This window comes from Pangasianodon hypophthalmus, chromosome 23 (assembly GCF_027358585.1).
Source record: "Pangasianodon hypophthalmus isolate fPanHyp1 chromosome 23, fPanHyp1.pri, whole genome shotgun sequence".
Taxonomy (NCBI): domain Eukaryota; kingdom Metazoa; phylum Chordata; class Actinopteri; order Siluriformes; family Pangasiidae; genus Pangasianodon; species Pangasianodon hypophthalmus.
In genome coordinates, this window is record NC_069732.1 from 12,049,938 (window position 1) to 12,074,732 (window position 24,795).

Sequence of the window (24,795 nt, forward strand, 5' to 3'; positions counted from 1 at the left end):
AGCAAGTATTGAGAATCAGAATCTTTTACAGTAAATATGCTGCATTAATACAGTATGTATAATATATAACACATATAATTAAATAATATGTACAATATATAATTTTTTATTTATTTATTTATTTGTCTATTTATTTGTGTGTGTGTGTGTGTGTGTGTGTGTGTGGTGAAGGACAATCAGAGCCGAGAATACCTTCTTCAGTTAACTGCTTTCCAAAAACAATCTTATAGAAATAATCATCATGGCAGTTTATTAAAGAAGTGGGTCAATAAGAGGCAATAATGAGCGCATTGTTTTCTATTCGGGGGACACCGACAATAAGACTCTTACAGCAGTAAAATACAAGCTAGCTATGATCATTCTTAATCAGGCTAATTTCAAAGTGTGGCTTTGATTAATGAATAAATGAATAAATTAGCCCACTCGCCAGTTCTGCGCGTCTTAATTTCACATAGCGACAGTAATAATGCTGGAGGCTCCAGAGGGACATGTGACCAGAGACGTTTCTACAGTTATAATGTTTCTCTTCCAGCACAGGAGAAGCCTTTGCAAAGTTCAAGAGCGTCTAACGGTCCATTGTAGCAGGATGATGATTAGACACGTGTAAAAGCGTGTTTATTGTGTGCGATAGTCTTCGTTTAAAACGTTCAGTTGACTCGCCTCAGCGGAACAGCAATGCGATCCCGCCGCCCGGCCTGCTGGAATGACGAGGGAGTTAATATGGCTGTCCACAGTTCATCTGCCAGTGTAGTAGTAAGCTCGCCCTGCGCCGCTGACACGACGCGCATAACAAACCCGTGGAGTTCGCAGCGTTTCGGAGCTGCTTGTCCCCTCCCCTCCAGACACAGACAACAACATTCACGATAATAGGGGCGCGTCTCCGACACCGCCGCCGACCAATAAGCCGCGTGTCTGGGCAGAGAGCGAGCGGCCGAGCGCACGCCGAGGCCCAATCAGCGCTTTTGTGTTCACTGCCGGCGCCGGGGACTGCACGGGAAAGAGGTGCCGCAGCGCTTCAGGATCGGAGAGCGAGCCCGGAGCCAGAGCAACCTGAGGCGGTGAAGGCGAGTCAGGTGAGTCCGGGGCTCCAGCCGCGGCCTAGCCGGGCTCGGACGAGATTTTTGAATATGCAGCGGCGGGTTTTGAAGCGTCAGAATACAGGAGCTAAAAACGAAATATATTCCTTTCAGTAGACTAATGATAAACTGTTTAAAACCCTACGGAATAGCATTTAGACAATAGCATGGTTAGCTTTCAAACTGTTTTTAAAGTGGCTTCGGTAATACTATTTAAAATGAGCTCAGATTTTGTTTGGCGCACAGCGAGCTTGAGTGGCTCTCGTTAGGTAGCTTTTATTAAAAATAATAATTAAAATAATAAAACATAAGAGCAGAATAAATTCATGCACACAGTTCTGACAGAGTGCAACATTTTTTGCGTCTGAAAAGCCGTTTCATTGTTTCATCTCGTGTCTCTGGGGGTTACGGCGGAGAAAGCCGAGGCGTCCCGGCTATACGCGAGAGAAAAGCTACAGCTGCTCCGAGCAGCGCTACGCAGAGACGCTCTCGCTGGCCGGTGTGCTGTAATTTCTCCGCGTTATTGTGTTAGACACGGTTTTAATTCCGAGCTAGTCGTGCTGCTTAGAGAGCTGGGCATTCGGCTGAAGTGTGGTGAGGGCAGGCACACGGAAGCGTACGGTGAGAGCTGATGTGTGTATGGTTTGGAGGAGGAGGAGGAGGAGGAGGGGGAGCAGATCCGAAAATGCATCAGCCATTTATGTAAGTGAGGACGCTGTAGTCTCACTCTCAACTTGCTCCATATGCACGCAAATGGCTGCCCAGCAGCAGCACTTTGACAGGCGTGAGGCACTCTTCAAAATGAATTCCAGCACAAATGCATGGATTGATCACCACCAAAACACAGGCACTGACAAACAGCTAGAGATGACTTTCAGGAACAAACTCTGATCAATAATATATATATATATATATATATATATATATATATATATATATATATATATATATATATATATATATATGTTTTTTCTTTTTCTTTTCTTTTTTTCCCCCCCTGTAGACAAAAGTGAGAGGCGTCTGATTTTCTAGTCTTTATTCTCTCTCCAGTCTGTTACAAATCTAGTAATCATAGTCTGAGTGTTTAGAGGCTTTAAAGAGCTCATTTGCTTGCTGAACTTGCATTTTTTTTTACGCATTCAGCCGAATAAGTAAAGGAAGGTTCTACCATGCATATTTACAGAAACAGTTTTAGCCTTAATGCTTAGATTTGTTCAGTAGGTTAGTACAGGCTTTCTGCACACATGCAGAAAACTAAGGATTTATTGTTTCAGAACATGTCAGATGGGTTTTACCACATGTTTTACCAGTGTCATTGCAGGGACATTTTTGTGTGACTTGTGCCCTTAAAAAAATAATAATAATAACTGGACATGTTTTTAGCTCCAGGAATATTTTTAGATTTGCACTCTAATGCGTCTGACATTTAAAATAGTACTGAAGGACTGCTTTGTCAAGTTATAATGTTTGACAAGTCACTACAACAATACTGGATCTTTGGAACATGGATGACCCCACATTTTCCATTTTCAATGGCCAATACCTGAAACTGGGCCGCTTCTGAGATCCTCTAACTTTCTGAAGTCGGTTCTTGCCAAGTTATGTGAAACATCAGAGGCATGCGATGAGTGATCGCAAGCATACTTGACAATAAATATACCACTGGATCGCATCAGAAACCGTCGAATCCAATCAGATACAATACCGATCCAGTGTTTCTGGATCTGCATCAGATCAGTATAGCCTTCCTTTTCTCATATTACTGGACAATCTGAGGAAGAAAGAAAGGTGTGGAATCATTCTGCTAACACCTCTACAAATCTGTCAACACTTCTCAGTATTGTAGGTCCTTAAGATCATGTATTTTGTTTTCTGTCATCCTTCATAAACAAAATTCTACACCTTAGAAGGCCTGGTGCCTGTGAGTCATCTGATTTTTGTTCATATCTGCTAAGTTGAGTGGGTTGTCCATTTCACCACCCCATCATCTGCAGCTCAAATACATGCTTACCCTATCATGTCCACAACAGACGCGTCAAACAGGAGCCAATTGTTGTTTTCTTGCTCCGCTCATTTTAATAGCAGCCACTGCACACTGTGAGGGCACCCCACTAGTATTACATCCTCAGGAGGGGTCCAAACAATGTTCTTATTGACTGTTGTGCTCAAAGACATTTAGTTTAGACTGCTTTCTTCCCCCTTCTCTACAGATGCAACATAGAAAAGCAGAGTTGTTTGTTTCTTTGCTGTCTACTTTTTTAAGCTATTCATCACTTCAGTCAACGCACCCCAGCTTGTGGTCACAGCCTGTGAAGGGATTTCATGCAGTGTGCTCTCTTTAATTTCCACGGTGCATGGTTGCCGTATCTCGAGCGACTGCCTGCTATAGCTAAACCCACGAGATCTGCGTTACGTGTCGCCAGGTGATTAGATGGAATGCACCGTGCTGGGGTACGAGTCTGTGGGCTGCCTAATTTTTATCAACATAAATTTCACGACTGATGCATCCCACTGTAAAAGTGATCTTTCTACCAGATGTCATGGTGTTGCAGCTTCGTTCAGCACTTTAGACCAATATTACGCCTCTCATGCATGATGTGGCTGTATCAATCGAATATGAGAATTGGACGAGATATAATGCTGGTTATTTGTTTTCCAAATAAAACATTATTTGTCAGGTTAATGCGTCACATAATTCTGCTCCCTGCTGATGTAACACACTAGAAATAGACTGTATTTAGAACTGCTCTGGAGGCTTGGCCTCCCAGCACAGACACTTGTCCTGGCTAAATCGTCAGAAAAGGCAGTGTTTAGAATTAGCCGTATCCCCTTGGCAAAGATTGCTAGTAGACGCAACAATGTGACTTGTACCATAAATATGCACCAGAAGATTTATAACCGTGAAAAATGACCAACTGCTCTAAAGTTTTGAAAACCAACCAAGTCCCTTCTGAATGGTAGGAATAGGACCGTTACATTTTTTTTTTTTCATGTATTGGTCTTCTAACATTCAGCATTTATATATTTACATACAGCTTTCATTCATTAGTATATCAATTTTGTGCTCAGAGGAAAAATCCACCCTGGACGACTTGCATATCTCTATAATTAGCATGTGAGCTTCAGTGGTGTCCAGGATTGGTTGTATAGTAAAAATTTAAGTTGACTTTGTTTAAATTTCTTTCATCAACATAGTGGTTTATTTTCAGTCTGGTTAACGGGTTACATTACCCTCAATGGTGTTTGACTACCTGCTGATAGTGGTGCCAGTGAGATTTAGCCGTCACATCATCTCTACCTAAAGAGAGTGAAGCAGCAACGCTTTAGTCCTTTAGTCTGTCCAGCTCTCTCACCTCCTCTCGTGTACATTCTGCTTAAACAGGATGTTCCAAAGCTTCAACGTTCACGCTAATACTGCAGCCATCATATCATGCGTGCGATCTATGAGATATGAGACTAACTAGCCGAGCCGAGACTCTGCGGCAGTTTGGCGCAATTGTCATGCAGCTGCGTTGCATTGTAGATCCGGTGGATACACTGGATTTCTCATTAACGTGATATTGAACATCTCAGAAATATGGTGAGGTGAAATTTGTCCGTTATCACCTTAAGTTTGAGACTGTTGAAGAATTTTCATGGAATGAAACACCACTGTAAGTGTTTTAGCAATGTCCTCGTGATGTCAGCGCAGCACACAACTACTAACTTCAAAAATACAGCACCAACCAACAAATTAGCGCCAGACTCACTAAGCAAATATTTCACTGTATTCAACATGTTTTCAGGGTAACTTTTTTTCAAGTTTGACCTGAGAGTTAAAAAAAAAAAAAATTATAGATGAACTGTCTGCTTTGATTCATTGGCGCTTTGATAAGTTGCTGTTCTCCATCATTCAAATGAGGCCTGTAGGTTTTGGCATCAGGGTAATTGTAACATGTCCTGGTGAACGTATAAGAAAAAAGTGAAAAATGAACAGCCTTTTCTGTTTTCACACTGCAACAAAGGGGCTTGCATATGTTTAATAGATCTTGTTGCTTGTCCAAGAACTTTATAGTTGGTACATTCATACACGTACTGCATTATTCATTTGCTTTTGGGGTTTTAAACTTGTAGTTAATACATTTATTTTATCCTTTTTTGCTGAAACTTTTTTTTTTTCCACAAAGACTTGTATAGCTGTATATAGATCAACTCTCAACTTAGGAAGAGGTGAAAAGACCTTTATATACGTACATGGACTGCTTCAGTGCACTTAGATGACTGAATGCAGAAGTTTGTATACTCTTAGGACAGACTGAAGAAGACACATTTATTTGAACCATCAAGGCATATAGTGTGTTAACATTCACAGATCATTATTGAAAAAAATAGCTAAATAATGTACAATATCATTATTTAATATTATCAGTTCATGTTTGTTTCTCCCACCTTTTGCCTTGATGGCTGTACGTTTCTGTATATTTTTAGACACGCCTCTGTCCTTTTATACTATTTCAACAACTAGTTCTTAACACACCTCGAGACAGTCCACACACTTCTATGCCATTTTGTGATCCAAGCATTCATAATCCTTTTAACTGAATGACAGTTGTATATTAGCATCAACAAATGAACATCATTAGCTCGTAATTAAGGAAAATTATATAAAGTTTCTATCACCCTCGAACCCTGAAATGAAACTCTTTTGAGGGCGTGATGCTTTGTCGATTGCTGCATGTGCTGCTAATTGATGCTAATGAACGCTTGTGAAGTCCAGTGATAAACAAGGATTTCATTTTCCATAGCAGAATAAAACGAAAGTCAATTGTGAAATATCGTCATACTGTAATGATTTGCCACAGTGTAGCAGGATTTGAAAACTACAGTACCTGTTTCACAGTGACAGTGATTACGGTTGTCACATAGATTGTGAGCACATTTTGCATACACGCTTGTTTATGCCCTGCCCCCCATTTGAAAAAGCATCACTATCTGATGCTGCAGGCTCTGTAATCTCACCCATATATACACATTTGTGTGTTTACAGCAAATCTAGCAGTGTCCAATTACCATCTCTTTAGAAGTCTGTCTTCCTGCAATTCAGGAGTGGCAAAACCACACACAGTGTCTTTGATGGATATGAAACCTGCTTCTGTGTCATTTTGAAGCAGCATCATGAAGCGTCTCAGCTCCATGTTGGATATCCTAATATATTTTGCCTTGAGTTGTCTGGAATCAAACCATGAGTGAGTCTGGGATTGCATGTGCATTGCAGGTTATTTGTGGCTGTAAGATGATGGAGAATAAGAACGATTGATGCAGTTGACTGGGTTGTGTTGCACTGTGGTGTTGTACCAGTCTTGTTAACACCTGAATGAAGCGGCTGGGTTAGGCAGGCCTCATAAAAGCATTTTTAACCCCACACAAACAATCAAGCCAGATGAGTGGCTCCCTGTGAAGTTTAATTAGAGGACCTTCCTGACGGCTGAGCTAGATAAAAAGTAGTAGGAAACAAACATGCCTCAAACCATGAAGGAAGAGGAATTCGTACATACGAGAAGTAGAGCTGAAGATGAATACATAGTGACCCACAGGAAGTAGTGTAATAGTTCTTGGAATCAGTTTACGCTGTCTTCTCTTTCAGTGTGGCATGAAGTTTTCTGAAATTACCTGAAGGTTCAATAGTTTGTTCAGATTCTCTGCTTTCTTGTTTATTGAAAAATGGGTACAATTTAGATTTGAGGGTTGAAACACAACATAAACCGGTGGTACCCTTCAAATGACGAAAGAGCTAGAGGAATACTTGATAGGGGTGGGTGATATGACAAGATATTTTTATCTCAATCTTTGAAGACATTTCTACGATACACAGTACACGCTCACCACCACTTTATATGGAACACCTATACACCTGCTCATTCATGCAATTATCTTATCACCCAATGGTGTCCAAGTCATACATGTACAGGTCAAGAGCTTTAGCTAATGTATGTTGTGCTCTATACAACTGTGGTGAACAGAAAAGCATCTTGTAATGCACGACGTGTCAAACCTTGAGACGGATGGGCTACAACAGCCCAAAACCGCATTGGGTTCCACTCCTGCCAGGGGCACAGGCTCACCAAAGGCCTTGCCTGGTAGCCTCGCTTGTGCCCACTGTAGCCTCATATTCCTGTTCTTGGCCTTCGAGAGGAGCTGTGGGCTGACCTGACTTCATAACATCACAGTGTTGCGTGGACTGTTTTGCTGAAGAGTACTTTTGAACAGGTGAAACTCCGTGAAATTCCTTTTAAATACTGCTGTGCATTTTTCAATAGTAGCCATACTGCTGGACTGTAAACTTAATGTATAGGGGTTAGAAGAATATTTGGAGTATTGTACTTGTTTTGAGCTTCTTATCACAGCATGCAACGCAACCAAGTCAAAGCAAACAAAAAACAGCAGTGAATGAGGCAGAAAATGTGATAAGGAAAGGCATTGGATTATTTTACAAAGCAAAGAATGGATAAGAGATGGACAAGTAGGTGGTATGTTTGAGTTTTTCCCCCAAACGTGTTTGTGCTGCTTCTTCCGAAACCACAAGCTGACTATAAACCTTATATAAAGTAATCTTGTATATGGGCTATTAAGCAAACCTGCAACCAGGTGACCTGGAAATCAGACTGCCACTCTGTGCAACGATGCAAGCCACCATGTGATATTTAGACCCATCACAGGCAGGGGGACCGGTCAAAGACAGGTCTTGGAGCAAAAGACAGTGCTTAGGTGTTTTTTTTTTTTGTTTTTTTGTTTTTTAAATATTGTTTGGCAAGTTACTGTAAGGACGTCTACATCAGATGATTCTCAGAGTTCTAATGTTGGTTTTGAATTAAAATGGAAAAAAATTATTTTGCATTTTGCCTTAGGACTGTGATGTGGACTTCACACTTTAGGGCTTCTTCCTTAATATGCTAAATTTCCTGTAAACACCTGTAATGACTCATGTGTGTTAATGTTCTGTAGAATCAGCTGAATGCAGAAAGACACATCTTGTCATCTTTGACCCATGCATGTACAGCTGCATCACTGCTGTGTTAACTTCTTACTAGGGATTACTAGGTACTTTAAGTTGAACATTTAGTTTAATGTACCAGTTCAGTAGTGTTCATACTTTCACAGTAACTTATCTTAACCATTCTAGTTCTTCACGCTTGACCTTCACAGAAAATTTACATCACCTTGACTTTGGTTCTTGTTCTTCTTTTCCCATGACCCCTATAATATTCCTGCATATGTCAGAAGGGTGTGTGAATCCTGGATCCTCTTTGACTGTCCATGTTACTATGAAAATCGAATCCTACAGCTGCTTGGTGTATGAGCTCAAAGAAGCTTTTGCAGCTTTGATAGTGAGATTGCTGCTGGTCTGTGCTCAGCTTTTCAAGTGACTCTAAATGATATAGTCATAAAGCTCCACTGCTGACTGTTTAAAAGTTGTTGCACTTCTGGTACCTCTATTTTGTGATTTGGGGCCCATTATGTAGGTTACACCATATTATTAATTTTCATAACATGACCCCTTTGGACTAATCACACACTGCTACTTCATCTTTTTCTTCTTGCCTTGCCACGTTTTACAGCAGTTCTGGGACATGTCATTACTTTGCCCTTTTACCCATAGCAGGTTCTCCAAGTTGGCACCTTCTCATCACCTCAGGCATCTTTCCTTGCACAAATCTGTCATCTTTGAGGTTCATTGACCTTTTCCATAAACTTATATTCCTGCTCTGAAGAGGCTTGTTGTACCAATGTTACTGTCATACTGGTAAAATTTGTTTTAGACGAAATGATTCAGATCACAAGTGAACTGTGTTTCTTGCCGATAAAGGGACTTCTTATACCTGTGCAGGTACAGGGTCTTATTCCTGACTAGGATTGTTACAGTATTTCAGGGTTAGTCATCGTGTGTGATCGGATGGTTACTTTTCAAATTATAGTTTAAACTCTATTTTCATCTATTCCATGAGTGGTGTTTTTTTGTTTGTTTGTTTGGGTTTTTTTTTGGATCATATTCATTACTATTCCTTACTGGTTTTCATCCCTTTTGTGTCTGACTGTGACTCCCTCCATCTGGACTTCCCCCTAAATCATTCTAAAGAAACCTCTGTTTCTGGGTGCAGGGGATACGATGGCACTGAGGACTCTTTGGCTTTGCAATCCGCTGCTGTTGTAAACACGTTACATGTTTGTAACATAATCATTCACACCACCTATTAAATGCACAGAACATGGTGACCAGAACTTAAAAAAAAAAAAAAAAAAAAAAAAAAAAGGCTGTCTATTTTTGTCTACACAGTGCTGCAAAATGCCACACTAGTTAGATTGTTGCGGTGGATTTCTTTCATTTTGGTATTTGTTGTATGTACAATTTGTACAAATAATTTGGAATACATTTTCACCACCGGGTTGTGTGGTTTTAAATGATCAATTAATACCATGATAGTGGAATACCAGGATATTTTTGGTCTAGGTTATCCTACCGTGAAATTGTCAAACCGTAACATCCCTATTCCTGACAGCCTTATTCTCCCCACAGCTGTCTGTATTTGTACAGACAAATCCCACCACTTGATCGTTTTATTTGAATGCCCGTACGGATGATCTATTTTTAAGCTTTCTGGAAGGTGTAACTCAACCAAACTCTGCATATCCTCCCATGCAGTCCATCTCTCTCTCCTCTGCTTTCTGGTAGAGTGTGGATATTTTCCAGTATGTCTGTGTAAACCCTTGTTACTTTCATGTTCACAAAGGTTCTTTACCAGATTTCTGCTCAACTTATTAAAGAACTGGCTCCATTAAGTGTGTGCAGTTTCAGACTGTCTGCACTCATTCTGTGCTTTTGATTAATAGAATGCACATTCAGATTAGGTTGCTTGTGTGTCATTTCGTATGCTTAATTGCATTTGCTGGTTCTTGCTCGATTTCTTTGTTTCCTTCAGCGTAGTCTTCTTACCCAGATCAGCCCCATTTTAAAATCTCTGTGCTACCTCACTCTCTCCAGATGGCTCAAGTTCCAGCAATTTTTTTCTCTCCACCCCCCCCCCCTTTTTTTTTTTTTTGTTTAAACAACGTATGCCCCACCCTGTGGTCTGAAGTTCCGCAATGAGCCTTCTTGTCAAGGTGCCAGGTTTTAGATTCAGCGTCTCGTAAGAAGTACATTTTCCTCTTACTGCCCTGAAAGCACAGGAGCTTCATGCCCCTCCCCTTACTCTCATGCCCCCTTTCCCTCCCTCTCTCTCTCTCTTTTCTTTTTCTGTCTCTCTCTCTCTCTCCCTCTCCCTCTTTTTCTCTGTCTTCGTCTGATGTCCTGACCACTAACGGCTACATATTAAGAGATAATTCCATACCCCGAGGTTACAAACCGGCTTAGACTGGCTCTCTCGCATTCTGACTCCACTGGGTACCCTGCGTTTAAAAAAAACATATTGTGACTCACTGCCTTTTTTTTTTTTTTTTTTTTTTTTTTTAAAGGAGCAGCAGTCTAATTTTCAACTGCACAACAAGGTACAAAGCCAGACACATTATTGATGCAGTACTTTGCAAGCATGTGCAGCTCAAATTTTAGGGAGACACATTCTGGTTTATTACCTTGTATCAGTTAAAATATACTATATCAGCTTTTACGTTTCGTGATAGTTACGATAACCGGTCTAATCTGGTGCAAAATTCCATGCTCTAGTTACATCCATAATTTTCTCCACATATGTTTGCTGTAGCATTTTTGTGGTTTCATTATGAGCATCAGTGCATTCTTCTGTAATCCTGGGATTGGAGCATGAGTATGCTGATTCAGAGTCCCATCTAGACTCTTTGCTTGAAGCTTCTATTTTCAGTCCCCAGATGATTAAATCATTTTAAAATGTCCTGCCATTGTGAACACACCTTCAAGCATTTTTTTTTTTTTTGTGATGTAGAAGCATGGCAGAGTTGTGAAAAACTGCTTTGGACATTTGTCATTCAGTGCAGTGAAACATCTGCTGGGCAGAGTTAATTTTTGTCTGTACATTCACTTTATTTTGTTCAGTGATGTCTTGTTGGCATCTTCATAGAGTATTTTCATTCATTCACATTTTAGCTGGAGCAGACAGTCCAGTTGATGGTGAAAATGAGAAACAGCAGAGTTGGGTATGCGAGTCTGACAGAACAGCAGCAGCCTCTCTGTGTCTTTTTGGCACCGGACACACACCCCGACGTACCACAGCAACACAGTGTCATACTGAAACCACATAAATGGAAATTAATTTGAATACTGGGTTATGCAAGACTGCTGACTCTGTTCTGAGATGAGTAGGATGTGCAGGACACGTTTTGCATCCTCGTGTACCTGCTGTCCATGTGTCTATAAGGGCTTCCCTATTTGGTGTGGTTAGAACTGGGGGGGTTTCTCTCTCAAGCATTCCCTCACAGAAACTCACTTGTGCCTTTCTCTCTGTTTTACTCTCTCATTCTCATGTTTCTTTGTCTTGAACTTCACCCCCACACAGCCTTCCTCCCCTTTTGGCCCGTCTCCTCCACCCTTCTCCCAAACATCCACTCCCTCCCTCGGGCGACAGCAGAAGAAGAATTGATTAGTGGCATGGCGTAAAAATAGAAGGGCCTGTTGTCATGGCAACGGACACAATGAGCTGTTGTCTTGTTTAATGAAGATCAGGGTCTTAAGTGTTATGGCTGAATGAGTGTGTGCAGGAGACGCTGCTCACATCTAGGTGCATCTAACGCAGCATACGTGCATGCTGAGAGGCAGATTTGCTCGTTTAGACAGCAGGGATCATACCATATTTCTGTTTCCTTGTGTTTACATGGATGCAGATGTGTGGGTGTGTGGTGGGGTGAAGACATATAGTGACACTATATCATGCATTTGCAGTCGTAAAGCACATCATTGTCCATAAACCTGCATTTTGTTACTTCCAACTCCTGTAAATTAGAAGACGGCCAATTACAACTCTGTTGCTGAGGGTGCCGTCCTCCTAATTGGCCTCATTAGTGTCAGAAAACTGGCCTTGTGCAAATTCTGGTCCCATTCCTAGCAGCCCCTCCCCTGGAGCGGTAAACGGACAGTAACAGTAGAAGAATGCGTGGGCTGGTCAGGTCCGTGGTCTAATTAGAGAAGAAACCAATGAGCTTTGTTTCAGTTCTCAGCAGCATTAAGTGATTAGTGTTCTTAAAACATGTCATTCAGTGTCCTTGGTGTTCCTTCTCAACAATTCTCTGTGTAATAGCTTGATTTCAGGTATCTGTTCAGAAAGAATGCTGCTGTCTGCTCATCTGCTTCAGATAACCTCACTTTTAATCGATAATTGTTCACTGATGGCACTTTATATTTTGCAGGCAGGACAGTCAGCAGCTGTTCAGAGAGATGATACGGCAAGATGGTTTTTCTTATTTCTAATAAGCACATGGTTTTCCTTTTCCTCCCTGCTTCAACGTTCCAGTACATTTGTGAATGCTGGTAATCCCTTTTTATCAGATTTAGTGACTGATTATGGCGCTTTTATGTTCCCGTGAAGAATGGGACTGAGCTGTTCTCACCCTCGCACTCTTTGCTTTGCTTATTTTTAGCATTCCATTGAGGTGCAGGGAGTCGTTAATAGAACGCAGGTCCCATTCACTAGGTTTTTTTTAATGCATACTCTTCACGCTTGGGTTTTAGCCATATTTTAAAATGTGAGTCTTTCCCAGATTCCTCAATATTCTTGGAAAAACTTCTCTAGCTGACTGGAGGCTTCATCTGATTAGAATCATAAGTTATATGTACTTCAGTCTTACTACTTTTTTTTTTTTTTTTTTTTTCCCCACAGATCATTATCCCCCCTGGGCGTAAAATGTGATGAGAGAAAGACGGAGCAGAGGTTAGACAGGCCAAGCATCAGGTCCCATTGCAGTGGTGTTCGTCACCTGCTGTCCCTCTCCTCTTGAGCTGTGAATGTAGCAATGGCTGCCTCATGATCTCATAAGTGCATTGCTGAAGTCGTATTTCTGCTCTTGCACACCCTCAGGGAGGTCACACTCACACTGGAGTGCTGCCGCCTGTGAAAGTGAGCTCATAGAGGAGACTACAGCACAAGGGGGCTCACTGCCTCACTGTCATTGTAACATCTGAATCACACAAAGGCAGGTGAGGATATCACTGCTGTGGAAACGGGAAATGGTCTTGTTCAAAATTCTGAAAACATCTTTTTTCCCTTCTCCCTCATTTTCTCTTTAACGTGGTCTTCCACTCACGAGCAAGCTCTCCTCTCATTATGACAGCTAGCAACCAGGGAGGGTGAAGGCTGATGCATGCTTCATCGGAGACACGTGAAGCCAAAGCCAACTGCATCTATTCAAACTGCTGCTCATGCTGTGTCAGAGGGCAGCGTAACACACTCTGGTGAAAGCGCTATCTATATCTACTCTCTTACGCATTCAATCTCCCAGACGCCCACGATTGGTCAGTGTCGCTGTGGCTGACGGGAGAGTGAGTATGCCTTCCCTCCCACCCAGAGAGCATGGCCAGATTTTCTCCCTTGCAATTCCAGCCACGGATGGCTGTGGCAACATCTGGATTCAAACTCTCAATTTCTGACAATAATGCAAGCTTTTTTCTGTTGTGCCACTTGGGAGCCTTAAAAAATCTTTATTGGTGGTTTTGCGTCGTTCCATATAGTAGTGGGTGATATAGCCAAAATTTGATAATTACAATATTTACTAAAAAATTTTCCCCAAAATGCAATCTCAATGTAACAAAAGTGAAAAGGTTTTTGTGGACATTTCTCGATTATGGACATGTAGCTGTTAGCATGATGCAACTTCTGTCCATCCAGACTCGTGCTCTGAAAAGTCAGACTCAGTATTAGTGTCACTTTTTCCATACAGCAGGTGAAAAATTGCTTTTGTCTTGTATCATGCAATCATTTTTGCTTCCATTTCCACCAAGTTTTAAAATGTTAGAAAATCACGTTAGAAGATGATACAGCTATCAGCCAGACTTTCTGCTGTTCAGGTTTGTCAAGGGCACATATTCTGCCTGTGTTTTTTTGCGCTTTATGTCTGGATTGAGTATTTTATTAGTTAGACTAATAACATTTTTCAAATATTGTTTGATGGCGCCTGACAAAATTAATAAGCGTTAATCAGCTTTATGTTGGTTTTCCTAAGTTAGGAGCACCAGTACTCCTTGACAAAAAGTTTACATTGGAACTTTGGTAAATACCTAAACACGAGTCACTCATGCTGATGACAAATAACAAGAAAAAACATGGCTGAGAGTGCAGAGAATGGGGTCAGCACTTACACCAAGGACTTAAATTAGAAGCTAAGGAAATGGTTCAGCTACACGAGATTGGTCTCCAAAAAATTCGTCAAGGTACAAGCATCCCTGGGAGGTATTCCACAAAGTTAGCTTAGAAAATCCAGACTTATTCAATCTAACCTCGTTCAAATTAGCCAGACCAGTCATTCAAGACACAGTGTGTTCCATTAGCACAATCCAGGTGCGACATGTTCCTGCTGATTCAGGCAAAGCTGAAGTGATCATGACTCTCAGTCAACTGCAGAAGTAGCAGAATGTCAGTAAAACACCATAAAAAAGAGCAACTTTTTTTCTTTTTGTCAAGCAGAAGTTGTTTATTATACTTTTCAAGATATAAATACGAAAAATGAAGTCTCTTGAATATTAATAAAACCATGAGTGCTGGCTAGCAGAAAATAGTCAGTGGGATACGTAAAAACAAATATTAGCCTACTTTAAACTCTACACGCTACTGTAGTGAGTAGGCGATGACCGGACAGGGGATAAGACCTTTAATTACACCAAATAATTCAAGATGGCTTTATTTAACAAGTGTTCATCAATTATGCTATTGAAATTATGAACTTCGGAGAAACACAGGCAGAAAAACAAACATGTCAGCAGGTCGATGTTAATTATAAAAATGTATCTTACCTACTTTAATATATTTATGTAAATATTTTCAGAAACCAATCACAAATTTCATAATTTTAGCAATTATTTATATGGCTGCCTCCTAGTAATAAATATCTTAATTATATGCTTGAGTCCAAGGCAAGCTTCAAGGAGGAATTCCTCATTTCACATCAACTGTTACCTTACTGCGTCCTCAATACTAAAGGAATGCGCCGCTATGCGACGCAGACAGTTGGGACATTTGTTTTCGGTGCAGGTTTCCAGTAATTCCAGAATGTTTAGTGATCATAAGATCCCCTGAGGAAATGCTTGAAGATCTATCTTATGCCGGAATGAACTGGGAGCCAGTGGCTTTAACGCTTTTTGTAGACTGTAGCCAATCACCTCCATTATCTGAGAAGTGGCTGCATATTGGGCAAACATTTCAGCTGTGACCTGGCTGCTTGCTATTTTCAGCAGTCTGCTTACATTTTAGGGCAAAAATGTGAGTAGCCTTTGTCGCTTTGCTCAGCATGGTTGACTAATCTGCACCGGTGTTTCATTTCCACCATTATTCCTTCCACAACTACTTCCATATAACGACAGCAGTTTTTTTAATTGCTTATCCTTTGCAGAAAGAGCAAGTTAGTTGTGGGAATGTTCAAGCTTGAAAGCTGAACATAAACATTTGGTTTGAATTATGAGAGGTGGAAGATGGTATCTAATGTATCCTTATTTATATTAGTATTGTACATTGTGTGTTTCTGTGGTATTCGTCTTTATCATTTCTTTTAGTCTGCTATAGTTCAGAGTTGTGTATGTGTGTGTTTAGGGAAATCTTAACCTAGGTTAGGATTAACTTGGTATGGTTTGCATCTGTGCACTCTGGAAAAGAATGAGCATCAGAGAGTTCAAAAGTTGATATCACTGAGTTTACACTGTGTTTAAGTGGTTGCTATGATTTAATCAACTTCTCAGTTGTGTAAATTAAGATATTTCTGTTCCCCTTAAATTTTTTTTTTTCCTTTACATTTTTTGTTTGCAAGGTAGACTCTTTTAAAAAAAAAAAAAAAAAAAAAAAAAAAAAAACATTATTTTCTGAACTTTCCCATCTTACTTCTGATCAGCCTGTACACATCCTCAGGAGAAAGAGCAGCAGTGTAAAGCTTGAACAGAAAGGCTGGTCGTCATCTTTCTTTCCCAGTGTTGGTAGTGCTTACCCTGTGTGACCCTGTACCAATCCTGCTCTTTGCAGCTTCGAACTGGGTTACTGCTCCAAAAGCTTCTGTTTGCAATAAATCACGCTCCTTACATTTAAGGTCACGGCAAGTATTGTGCGACTGCACATATCACGGGGGGTTTGAGAGCTTCAGGCAGCATGTTTGTTGCATATTTGTGAGCATCACTGTGCAACTGTGTTTAAGAACTTATTAGCTTGCTTAAACACATTATTCTAAGCACACACCTCAGTAATGATGCAGAAGCCATTTTGAGATCTGTGAAGCTCGGCATCAGATGGAGCAAATGGGGAAGGCTTAATCTAGCCAACTGAGCGGGTGGCTGATCAGACGGGCTGGATCAGCGCGGGCACGTTTGGGATACAGGCCAACACTGCTGGGGTGACAACCCCTGCACGCTCGTGATAAGCAACGTGCCCTGGGACGAATTGCAGTGAACGTTTGGAAAATTAAGAAGATGCTCTGGTACTCTCGCGTGAAGGAATCAAGATTTTTTTTTTTGCTGTTGTTTTGAATAACGCCGTGCTCTGTCTGTGTGCACTTCTGCTGCCCTGTGTGAGGGATGTGATGCCATTAGCACATGGGTTTGCTAGGTGGGGTGGGGAGTTGCATCAGCCAAATGAATTGTCATGATGCAGATCATGCGTGAAATGAGCTGTGGATTCCACCATGCACTCACAAATGGCCTTATTATTATTACACCCCATCGGCTGGCGTTTGGCCTGCTTTTACCAACCTCTCCAAATCTGTTATATCTTAGTGGCAGACTGGGTGCTTTCACTCTGCGTGTGGGTGTGGGTGTGTTGGGGATCTAGGTGTACGGGGTCTTCAGGGTGTGATGGCGTTTGGAGAGAGGGCAGAGGGAGGAGAACATCTTTGTTCACACAGCGATCTGATCGACAAGCAGCCATGGCGTGTGCATAAAGAAAGCGCAATACTGGAGGGGGGATGGGCAGACAGGGGAATTAAGGTTTGGCATTATGACAGGGTAGTATGTCAGGAGAGCGCACTGCGCTGCTTTCTTTTCCATCTTTTTTTTTTTTTTTCCAACCACAGCACTCAGTTTATTACTCTTTATCCTCACTCCCCTCATAGGCATACTTTTTTTTTTTTTTTTTTTTTTTAATCTCAGTACATCATAAATGCACAGACTACGAAAAAAAAAGTCTGCAGTCGACTCGGCAGTACCTTAAAGGGGCCCCCAGAAAGCAAGCGTGTGTGTTTATTTTTACAACACAGCGAGGGAAGAAATAAGGGGGGGAAAAGGAACACTTTTTTGAGGAACAGGGAGGAGGGGTGCAGAACGAGGGAGGGGCCACTTTTGGCTTTGTGGCTTGTGGCACGGCTGAAGCTGAATGGTAAGGGTGGGGGGCTTAAGGGTACAAAAGACAGCCTTATATTGGCACGGGCTATGAAGACCTCTGTGGTTTCAAACTAACACACTAACAGTTAAACACAAACGCTGCATTAGTATCAATAGTGGTGTAACTTGTGTCCCAAAGGGCAGAAATTTAGGCGCCTGATTGGATGGGAACAGAAATACTGACTGCACTACTACTACCCAGTGTCTGAGTGGTTAGGTGATCCTCTCTGTAGTTCTATCACTATCACAACTTCAGTCTCTTTCTTCTGTAATCAGGACTGTATCTTGACTCCTCAGTCTCCTTCTTTCCTGCTCAGTTTCTCTCTGTCTCTTTCTTTTCATCCCCCCTAGCTGCTGTTGCGTTTGTTGGCCGAGCTCCAGACGCTGCGAGTGTGTGCTGGATTGCGCGTGTGCAGGTTTCTGGGGAGGGTGGGGGGGGGGGAGCACAGGGAGATGCACAGGAGGAGGAAAGGAGGAGAAAGAGTCTGGTTTTTGTAGCAGCTGACTGAACTGAAACAGTCATTATATTATGTAAAGGAGGGGGGCCGGGGTGTGCGTGAAGGGTTTTCATGCTGACGTGCAGCTCAACGCCTTTTTCATTGGCGGGCTGCTGCCATTGTTGGTTGCGTGTGTATCTCTCTCTCTTTCTCTCTCTCTCGCATGCGAGGTGGGTGGTATTGAGTGATGGCATGGCATGGCATTACATATCCAAGCTATTTTTTTTCACCCCTCTCGACCATTAAGTCAGTATTTGTGGAACGCCAGAATAATATTGTGCTAAAAGCAGGGGAGCGTTGCTTTATGTTGAACTGTTTTTCCAAGAGTTCTTCTTGGATAGCGATCATGGTTCCCTTTGTGCGTCTGTGTTAATGAACCTAATGTAGATCTTGCAGATATTCAGCTGCAGCAGCGTGACAGGCAAGAGACTTAAGCACGATCAGAGTGCAGATATGTGGGGCTGTGAGTGATAAAACGATAGAACGAGCAATAATGAGATAATCGAGCTATGATTAAGTGATCAAGGGGCCAATTACAGCTGTGTTTAATTTATAATTGGGGATGGCTGTACAATGTGGCATTTTAAGACCAGCGAGACGTGGCTCCCCGGAGCTTAATTGCTTTCAGGGTGTAGTATGGCAGCGAGGGGCTCTCATTAACACAGCCGCTGATTGGCTCGCTCGCAGCAGTACAGGCATTTAGGGGGGTTTGTGACGTCGCGTTTGGCGAACGGTTTGATAGCTTTACCTCCTGCGTGATCTGATTACACAATGTTAAGCTTTCGTGACAGGGTGTTTAAAAGTTTGGAATCTTTCTGTGTATGTGGTCTTTGGTAGGCATGGATGGTGGTTTTAGAAAGGTGGCACAGATCTAATGGACATGTACACTCCACCCACTTGCTTTGTTAATACAAGGTCACGCTGGCTGCACGAGTCTATGCTATACTTGCTCATTAGTCATGTCTTACAGGGGGAAGGAAGAATACAGCTCATGCACTTTTTAGAGCTGGAACTAATATTAGATACCCTGGAATGCCCCCCCCCTCCCACAGCCATCCCTCAAAAAAGCGTTTTGGTTTGTGCGTGATTACTGCTCTCCCCTGAGGACTTGCAGTAGGGTTGGTGCAGTGCACCCATTGCAGCCTCACATACACAATCATTTGTCATAGATTAGATAGAAGCTCCTTCTCCCCACCTCTCTCTCTCGCTCCCTCTGTTGTGAATTTAATGTAATGATTGCATCAAGGAGCATTGCTGTAGTCTGACAAGCAACAGAGCGATAAGAATCACATGGCCATAGCATTGCAACTCTTGCATTATAAACTTCCTTTCTTGCGAGTCAGATTCCACAGCGATGTCTGAACACCACACTCTCGGATAAAAAGCTACTAACCTTTCAAGGTACAAGCTAGGGGTGTTATGGTTTGAAAGTTTCGTGGTATGAGGAGTCCAGATGTAGGGAGTTGCAATATTTTGGGGGCGTCGCAGCTAGATGCGAAAGGGAACAGAACCACTTATTAAGGAACTTGATCAGATAAAATCTGACAGTAATAGACAGAGTAGTTTTGCAGTCAATTAACTGTGTGATCATACGATGTCATGGTTTCAGAGTGTAACAACCCTAGCAGCAACACATAACCGAGGTGGTATCACTCAATGGTGTGTCTTTTGTTCCTTTTGTATTTCTTACACCTGGGGACGTAAGTACGTTTAAAACTCATTGAACATACCTAATTGGAGCCTAAGGACCACTATGGTACATTTTAAGGGTGCCTTTATATTGTTTGTGCTTTAGGAAGCAAAAATGTGGCTGCACAGCACCTTTTTCTGTGCAGGTATCTTAAAAGTGAGGGATGAATGAAGCCTGAGTTTCTAAATTTAGCCCTTTTTTTATTTTTTATTTTTTCTTCCACCATGAGGATGTTAGTCAGTATGCAGGATCTTGGGCACATGTGGAAGCTTCTGTTGGCACTTTTTTCCCCGTCCTTTTTTTCCGTCTTATATGACTGCATGTGCACAGTGTTTTACTCTTTTGAACTCATTATAAATATAGTGAATAATGTAAAGTAATGATGGATTTGGCTAAAATTAGAGCTACAGAGTCGTGTGTGTGTGTGTGTGTGTGTGTGTGTGCGCGTGCGCGCACGTGTGTGTACTGCCAGGTCTGATGTTAATGGCCTACCTTATACTAGCTGCTAGGACCAGAATACAAATGCATCAGACAGATAAAGAGGTTCCACCACCAACAATAGCCCACATAGTGTCCGCTCAGTCTCCACTGTTCAACACTCCCCCTTTAGGTGTGTGTGCATATATGTATATGAGAGAAAAACAGAGGAGGGAGTGTTTCTGTCTTCCCCCTGGCCACGTAGGGCTCGCCCGTGCGTGTCTAACTCTTAGAGACAAGCATACACACATGATCATTTAGATCGCTTGTACGTGACACATGGCCAAACCTGAACAGACTCCTGTGTATATACACAGATTCACAGACACTTGATTATTTATGATCTCCCTTTCATGTGCTTCACAGGAGCACACACATGCATGCAGAGTGGCTCAATTAGGCCCAGGCCTGTGAGCATCTCCTCCCCTGTGGATGGTGTGGTGTGGTTTTGTCCAATTTTAGGATAATGACTGCCTGATAGAATGCAGCACTGGAGACCGGTGCAGTTTCATCCTGCTTCTGTTTTCCATTTTATGACCACGCATTCTTGATTAGCCTAGCTGATGGTCTCGCACGGGTAGTAGCCTGATAAGCAGCGAGCGTTCGTCCTGTTTGCACTACTGTCTGGTAGGTTTTGTCACTTCGTGTGGCCAAGAAACATCTGCTTTCACTGGAAGGAACCACTGACGTTTTGTTTTTTTTTTTTTTTTTTTTTTTTTTTTTTTCTTTTTCTTTTTTCTTGGAAATACACATTCTGCAGACAGCCTTGTTTCCTATAGCAAAGGAGAGCTGGCAGGTTGAGGTTTGAGTGTCAGCAAAAATGAATGGTTTTGTTTGCTATTTGTTTTGGGTTGGTTTCCCAGTGCTCATAATTTAACAAACCAAAAAGCAAAAAAGGGACCTGTAGGAGAGGTAAGGACTAAAAAGATAATTGAAAACTCTTTCATTCATTGGTCAGAAATGTAGTAATGACGAAAGGTAAACAAATACTTGGAATTTGAGCGCGGAGATCAACCAAGAATGAAGAACACAGCCGGCACACATTTAAAAAATAAATAATATGATTAAAAACAATAGGTTTGCTCAATTCTTGGTGAAATTGGAACTAAGATTTATTATTTTATTTTTTTATTTTTTTTTAAATTAAGGATTGAGATCCTCATTCATGATTGTTTGGCCAATTTTTTCAGGAGCAATATGTGCATTTTTTTTTTAATTATTATTATTATTATTATTATTATTAAAAATACCTTACTGTAACACACTGTTGTAGCTGCGGCTTGTCTGCATTTTGAATTATTGATTTACACATTTGTTTTACATTACATTGATTTACACATTGAACATGTGTACAGCAGTAGCCTAAATCTTGTGCAAAAATAACTACTATTTTGGGCGAAAATTGGTTTTGATAAATGTGCCTTAGTTGCAATGCGTCAGTGGCAAGTTTTGAGCAAGACGGCACGTGCAGCCATGACTCACTCACCACATTCATTCATGTCATACGTTTAGTCATCATTTGTGTAATAATTGGGAATTTATAATATTAAACATTAAAATATTATTAAAATTATAATTAAAATAATATTAAAATATTAAACATTTATTTAGGACAAATTTGTTCCTTCTCACTAAAAGCAGGTGTGTGGGTTTTTTTAAAACTCACTCGCAGCTTTTCTACGTTATTTTTCTTCTGTAGACTCACCGTACTTCAGGTGCAGTGGTGCAGGCGGTCATGTGATACATTTATGGTCCTTGGTCACAGTGAATAAAGGGGAATAGCGGCACTTGGTTTTATGCACTGCTTGCCCAAGTACTGAACTGAATTACATTAAGAAAGGAATCAAGGTTGAGATTTTTAATACTTTTTTTTTGTAGCTCTAAATATAGTAAATAACTAGTGTGTGTACCATAGCCAGCATTTATTATTTTTCTTTTCCCTTTCCAGATGTCCTGAATTATATTTCTGCAGCACTACAGCTGTCCTTTGGCAGTTTGCATCTCGCAGGTCACTTTAGCCGCCTGCATAATAAAAATGCTGCTTGCAACCCAAAATACACAGCGCGTTCAGTTCACTTCCTGCGGTTGGGTTAGTTCAGGGTCAAAATTGCTTTCTCAGTACAATCGAACCACGCAAGAGTTTGCTTGGAAGTGGACCTCAATAAGACAAACTTGGAGTGGTTGGTTGGGTTCTTGCCACTTGCTAAAATCAAGTATAATGCAAGCCCATAAGGCACTACCAGGTTTTACCGGTTCTGTTCTACCAGTGTGCTTTGCTTGTTCTGCTCTTGTTGCTTCCCAGTTGGGTAAAAGGAAGAGGATTTGTTTTTTAATATTTAAATGTTTATAAAAGGGAATATAAGGGAATTCCCCCATCAATTTTGTACTTCAGAGTAGAAATGTAAATGCTTAGTACCCCTTTTTTCATTCTGGATATGGTAGTAATGGAGTATTTGCAGCATGCAGGTCTGATCCCACTATCATTTAGTTTGCAAGATGACTTTTTACAAGCTTGTGTTATCAAGTGATGCAAAAGAAGAGTTGTGTCTAATGTTTTTGTGATCTCTGTGCTCTGTCAGTTAAAAATGTTTGTTCATGTAAACAAGAACTTGACTAGATTTAAAAAAAAAAATAATAATCCCAATTAATACTAATCATGATTCAGTATTGGTCCTGATACTCAATATTGGTTGGTACAGCCCTACTGGTAACAATTAAATGGTGAGAACTATTTTTGCAGTTGTCAGTCAAAATAGCACATTTTAACCCCCGGAAGAGTTTCCTTAGCATTTTAAAACAAAGTTGTCACCCTTTAAAATGTTCAGTCTTCACACAAAGGCCTTGGGCGTTCATTCACCAGCAAAGGGCTCGTTCACCAGAGAACAGAGACTCGTGTAATTAGATTCCTCAGATAAGAGTTAAATTCTCAATCACAGTAATTAGAAGCCAGGAATATGATCCCTTGCTGGAAGCTTGAAGGTCACCCTTTTTATCCAAGTGCACTGTATGAGTTGGGAGCAGAAGGGAGCTGCTGGGGAAAGACCAGTGGTTTCTCCCACTATGCTGCCGGGCTGGGGACACACTCTCACTCAGACAGCTGAGAGAGCGCGAGAGAGAGAGAGGCTTAGAGTGTGGTGCTTTCATTCACTCAGCCCACTCTTGTCGGACCATGAAAACTACAGTGATTTGATTGTAATTAATTAATTAATTAAGTCTGGTTCTTGAACGCTGCAGCCTCCTGGCCCAGTGAGTGGCAGGCTGTGTGTGGGTGTGTGAGAAGGAGTCATGACAACATGCTCGCTCTCACTCTGTCTCTCTCTCGCAGCTCTCTGTCACGGCACTTGGTCAGGAAAAGCCTTGAAATAATTGACCGATTTGCATTGGGCTCAAGCGGGGTTTGTATAATCTCAATCGATCGCAGGTTGAATGAAGACACTCAAATATCGCATGATTTTCTGAGTAACTGCATACAAGACAGTTTTGTGTCATCCTCTGAATCTCTCTGTGCACACAGGATGGAGCGGATGTCTGAGGAGGCGTTGAGGTTGAACCTGCTGAAGCGGGGTCTGGAAACGGCTGACGAAAGGGAGGAAGCGCTGGCCAAGCGCCTGAAAATGGAGGGTCACGAGGCTATGGAGCGACTGAAGATGCTGGCATTGCTCAAGCGCAAGGACCTCGCTGCTCTGGAAGGAGCCGCTGTGGCGGAGGGGAAAGGACCTGGGGCCAGCCAGGGGCTGATGGGAGCCTCAGCGGTGTATGAGGAGAAGCTGAACGGGAGTTTGAGGAGCACAGGCCATGGAGGACCCAGCAAGAATGGCAAAGAGAACATGATGGATGAACCTGTGGACATGAGCGCCAAGAGGAGGTGAGAGGACATGCAGGATGGCCTCAGGACGAGGCAGTGAATCGTGTTATTGTGTGGATGACACAGTGTTATTAAATCTTCATTCACACTTAATTGTCATGTGCTTAGTAATGGTTGTCCTGTTGACCCATGCCATCTGTTTCAATTGTGTATAGCTAGGCATTTTAATATTAATGCCCATCCTAGTGGTTTAAATAATATTTATGTAAATAACTCCAAGTTTGGGAAATCTCCCAGTGGATCCTCTCAATGATGTGTGAACAGGTGTAAGTAAAAATAAGAGACTCATTTCATTTCTCAAAGGTTCATTAGACATTTTTTTGGTTTTATATCTATGAAAAATTTAAAATAATATAGTATAATTCCACTGTGTTAAGACTAGTCTTAGCTTTTCATGCACTTTTCTGGCTATCGGCTTCAGAATCTTTAAAGCTGCAATCTGAAACCAGATCACTTGATTTAAAAAAAAAAAAAAAAAAAAAAAAAAAAAAAAAAAAAAGTTAATGTATCCCTGTCTTGAAAAGAGTTTTGTTTGAAGCAGTCAGTGGAAAGTCAATGAGATAAACTTGCATGTTTGCAGCTAGGCTACTGGAAAAGGTCTGTGGTTGGTTATCTGCCAACAATGTCATTTAAATTGCCTCTTTCTGTACAAGCAGGTTGTTTTTGGCCATGCTTATTTACAAAAT

At 41.4% G+C, this 24,795-nt stretch overlaps 1 protein-coding gene across 2 annotated transcripts in view; it reads left to right on the top strand.

The window, feature by feature from the left end:
• Positions 1–609: 609 nt before the first annotated feature.
• gatad2b (GATA zinc finger domain containing 2B) overlaps positions 610–24,795 on the top strand; it is a 39,985-nt gene continuing 15,799 nt past the window's right edge. The window contains exons 1-3 of one of the 2 annotated variants that reach the window (XM_034298487.2): positions 610–1,073; positions 12,893–13,209; positions 23,759–24,109. In XM_034298487.2, coding sequence (XP_034154378.1) covers positions 23,760–24,109 — 350 coding nt within the window. In that variant the 5' untranslated portion in view covers positions 610–1,073; positions 12,893–13,209; position 23,759. The remainder of the gene's footprint in view (positions 1,074–12,892; positions 13,210–23,758; positions 24,110–24,795) is intronic. The other variant, XM_026929623.3, reaches the window with a different exon arrangement.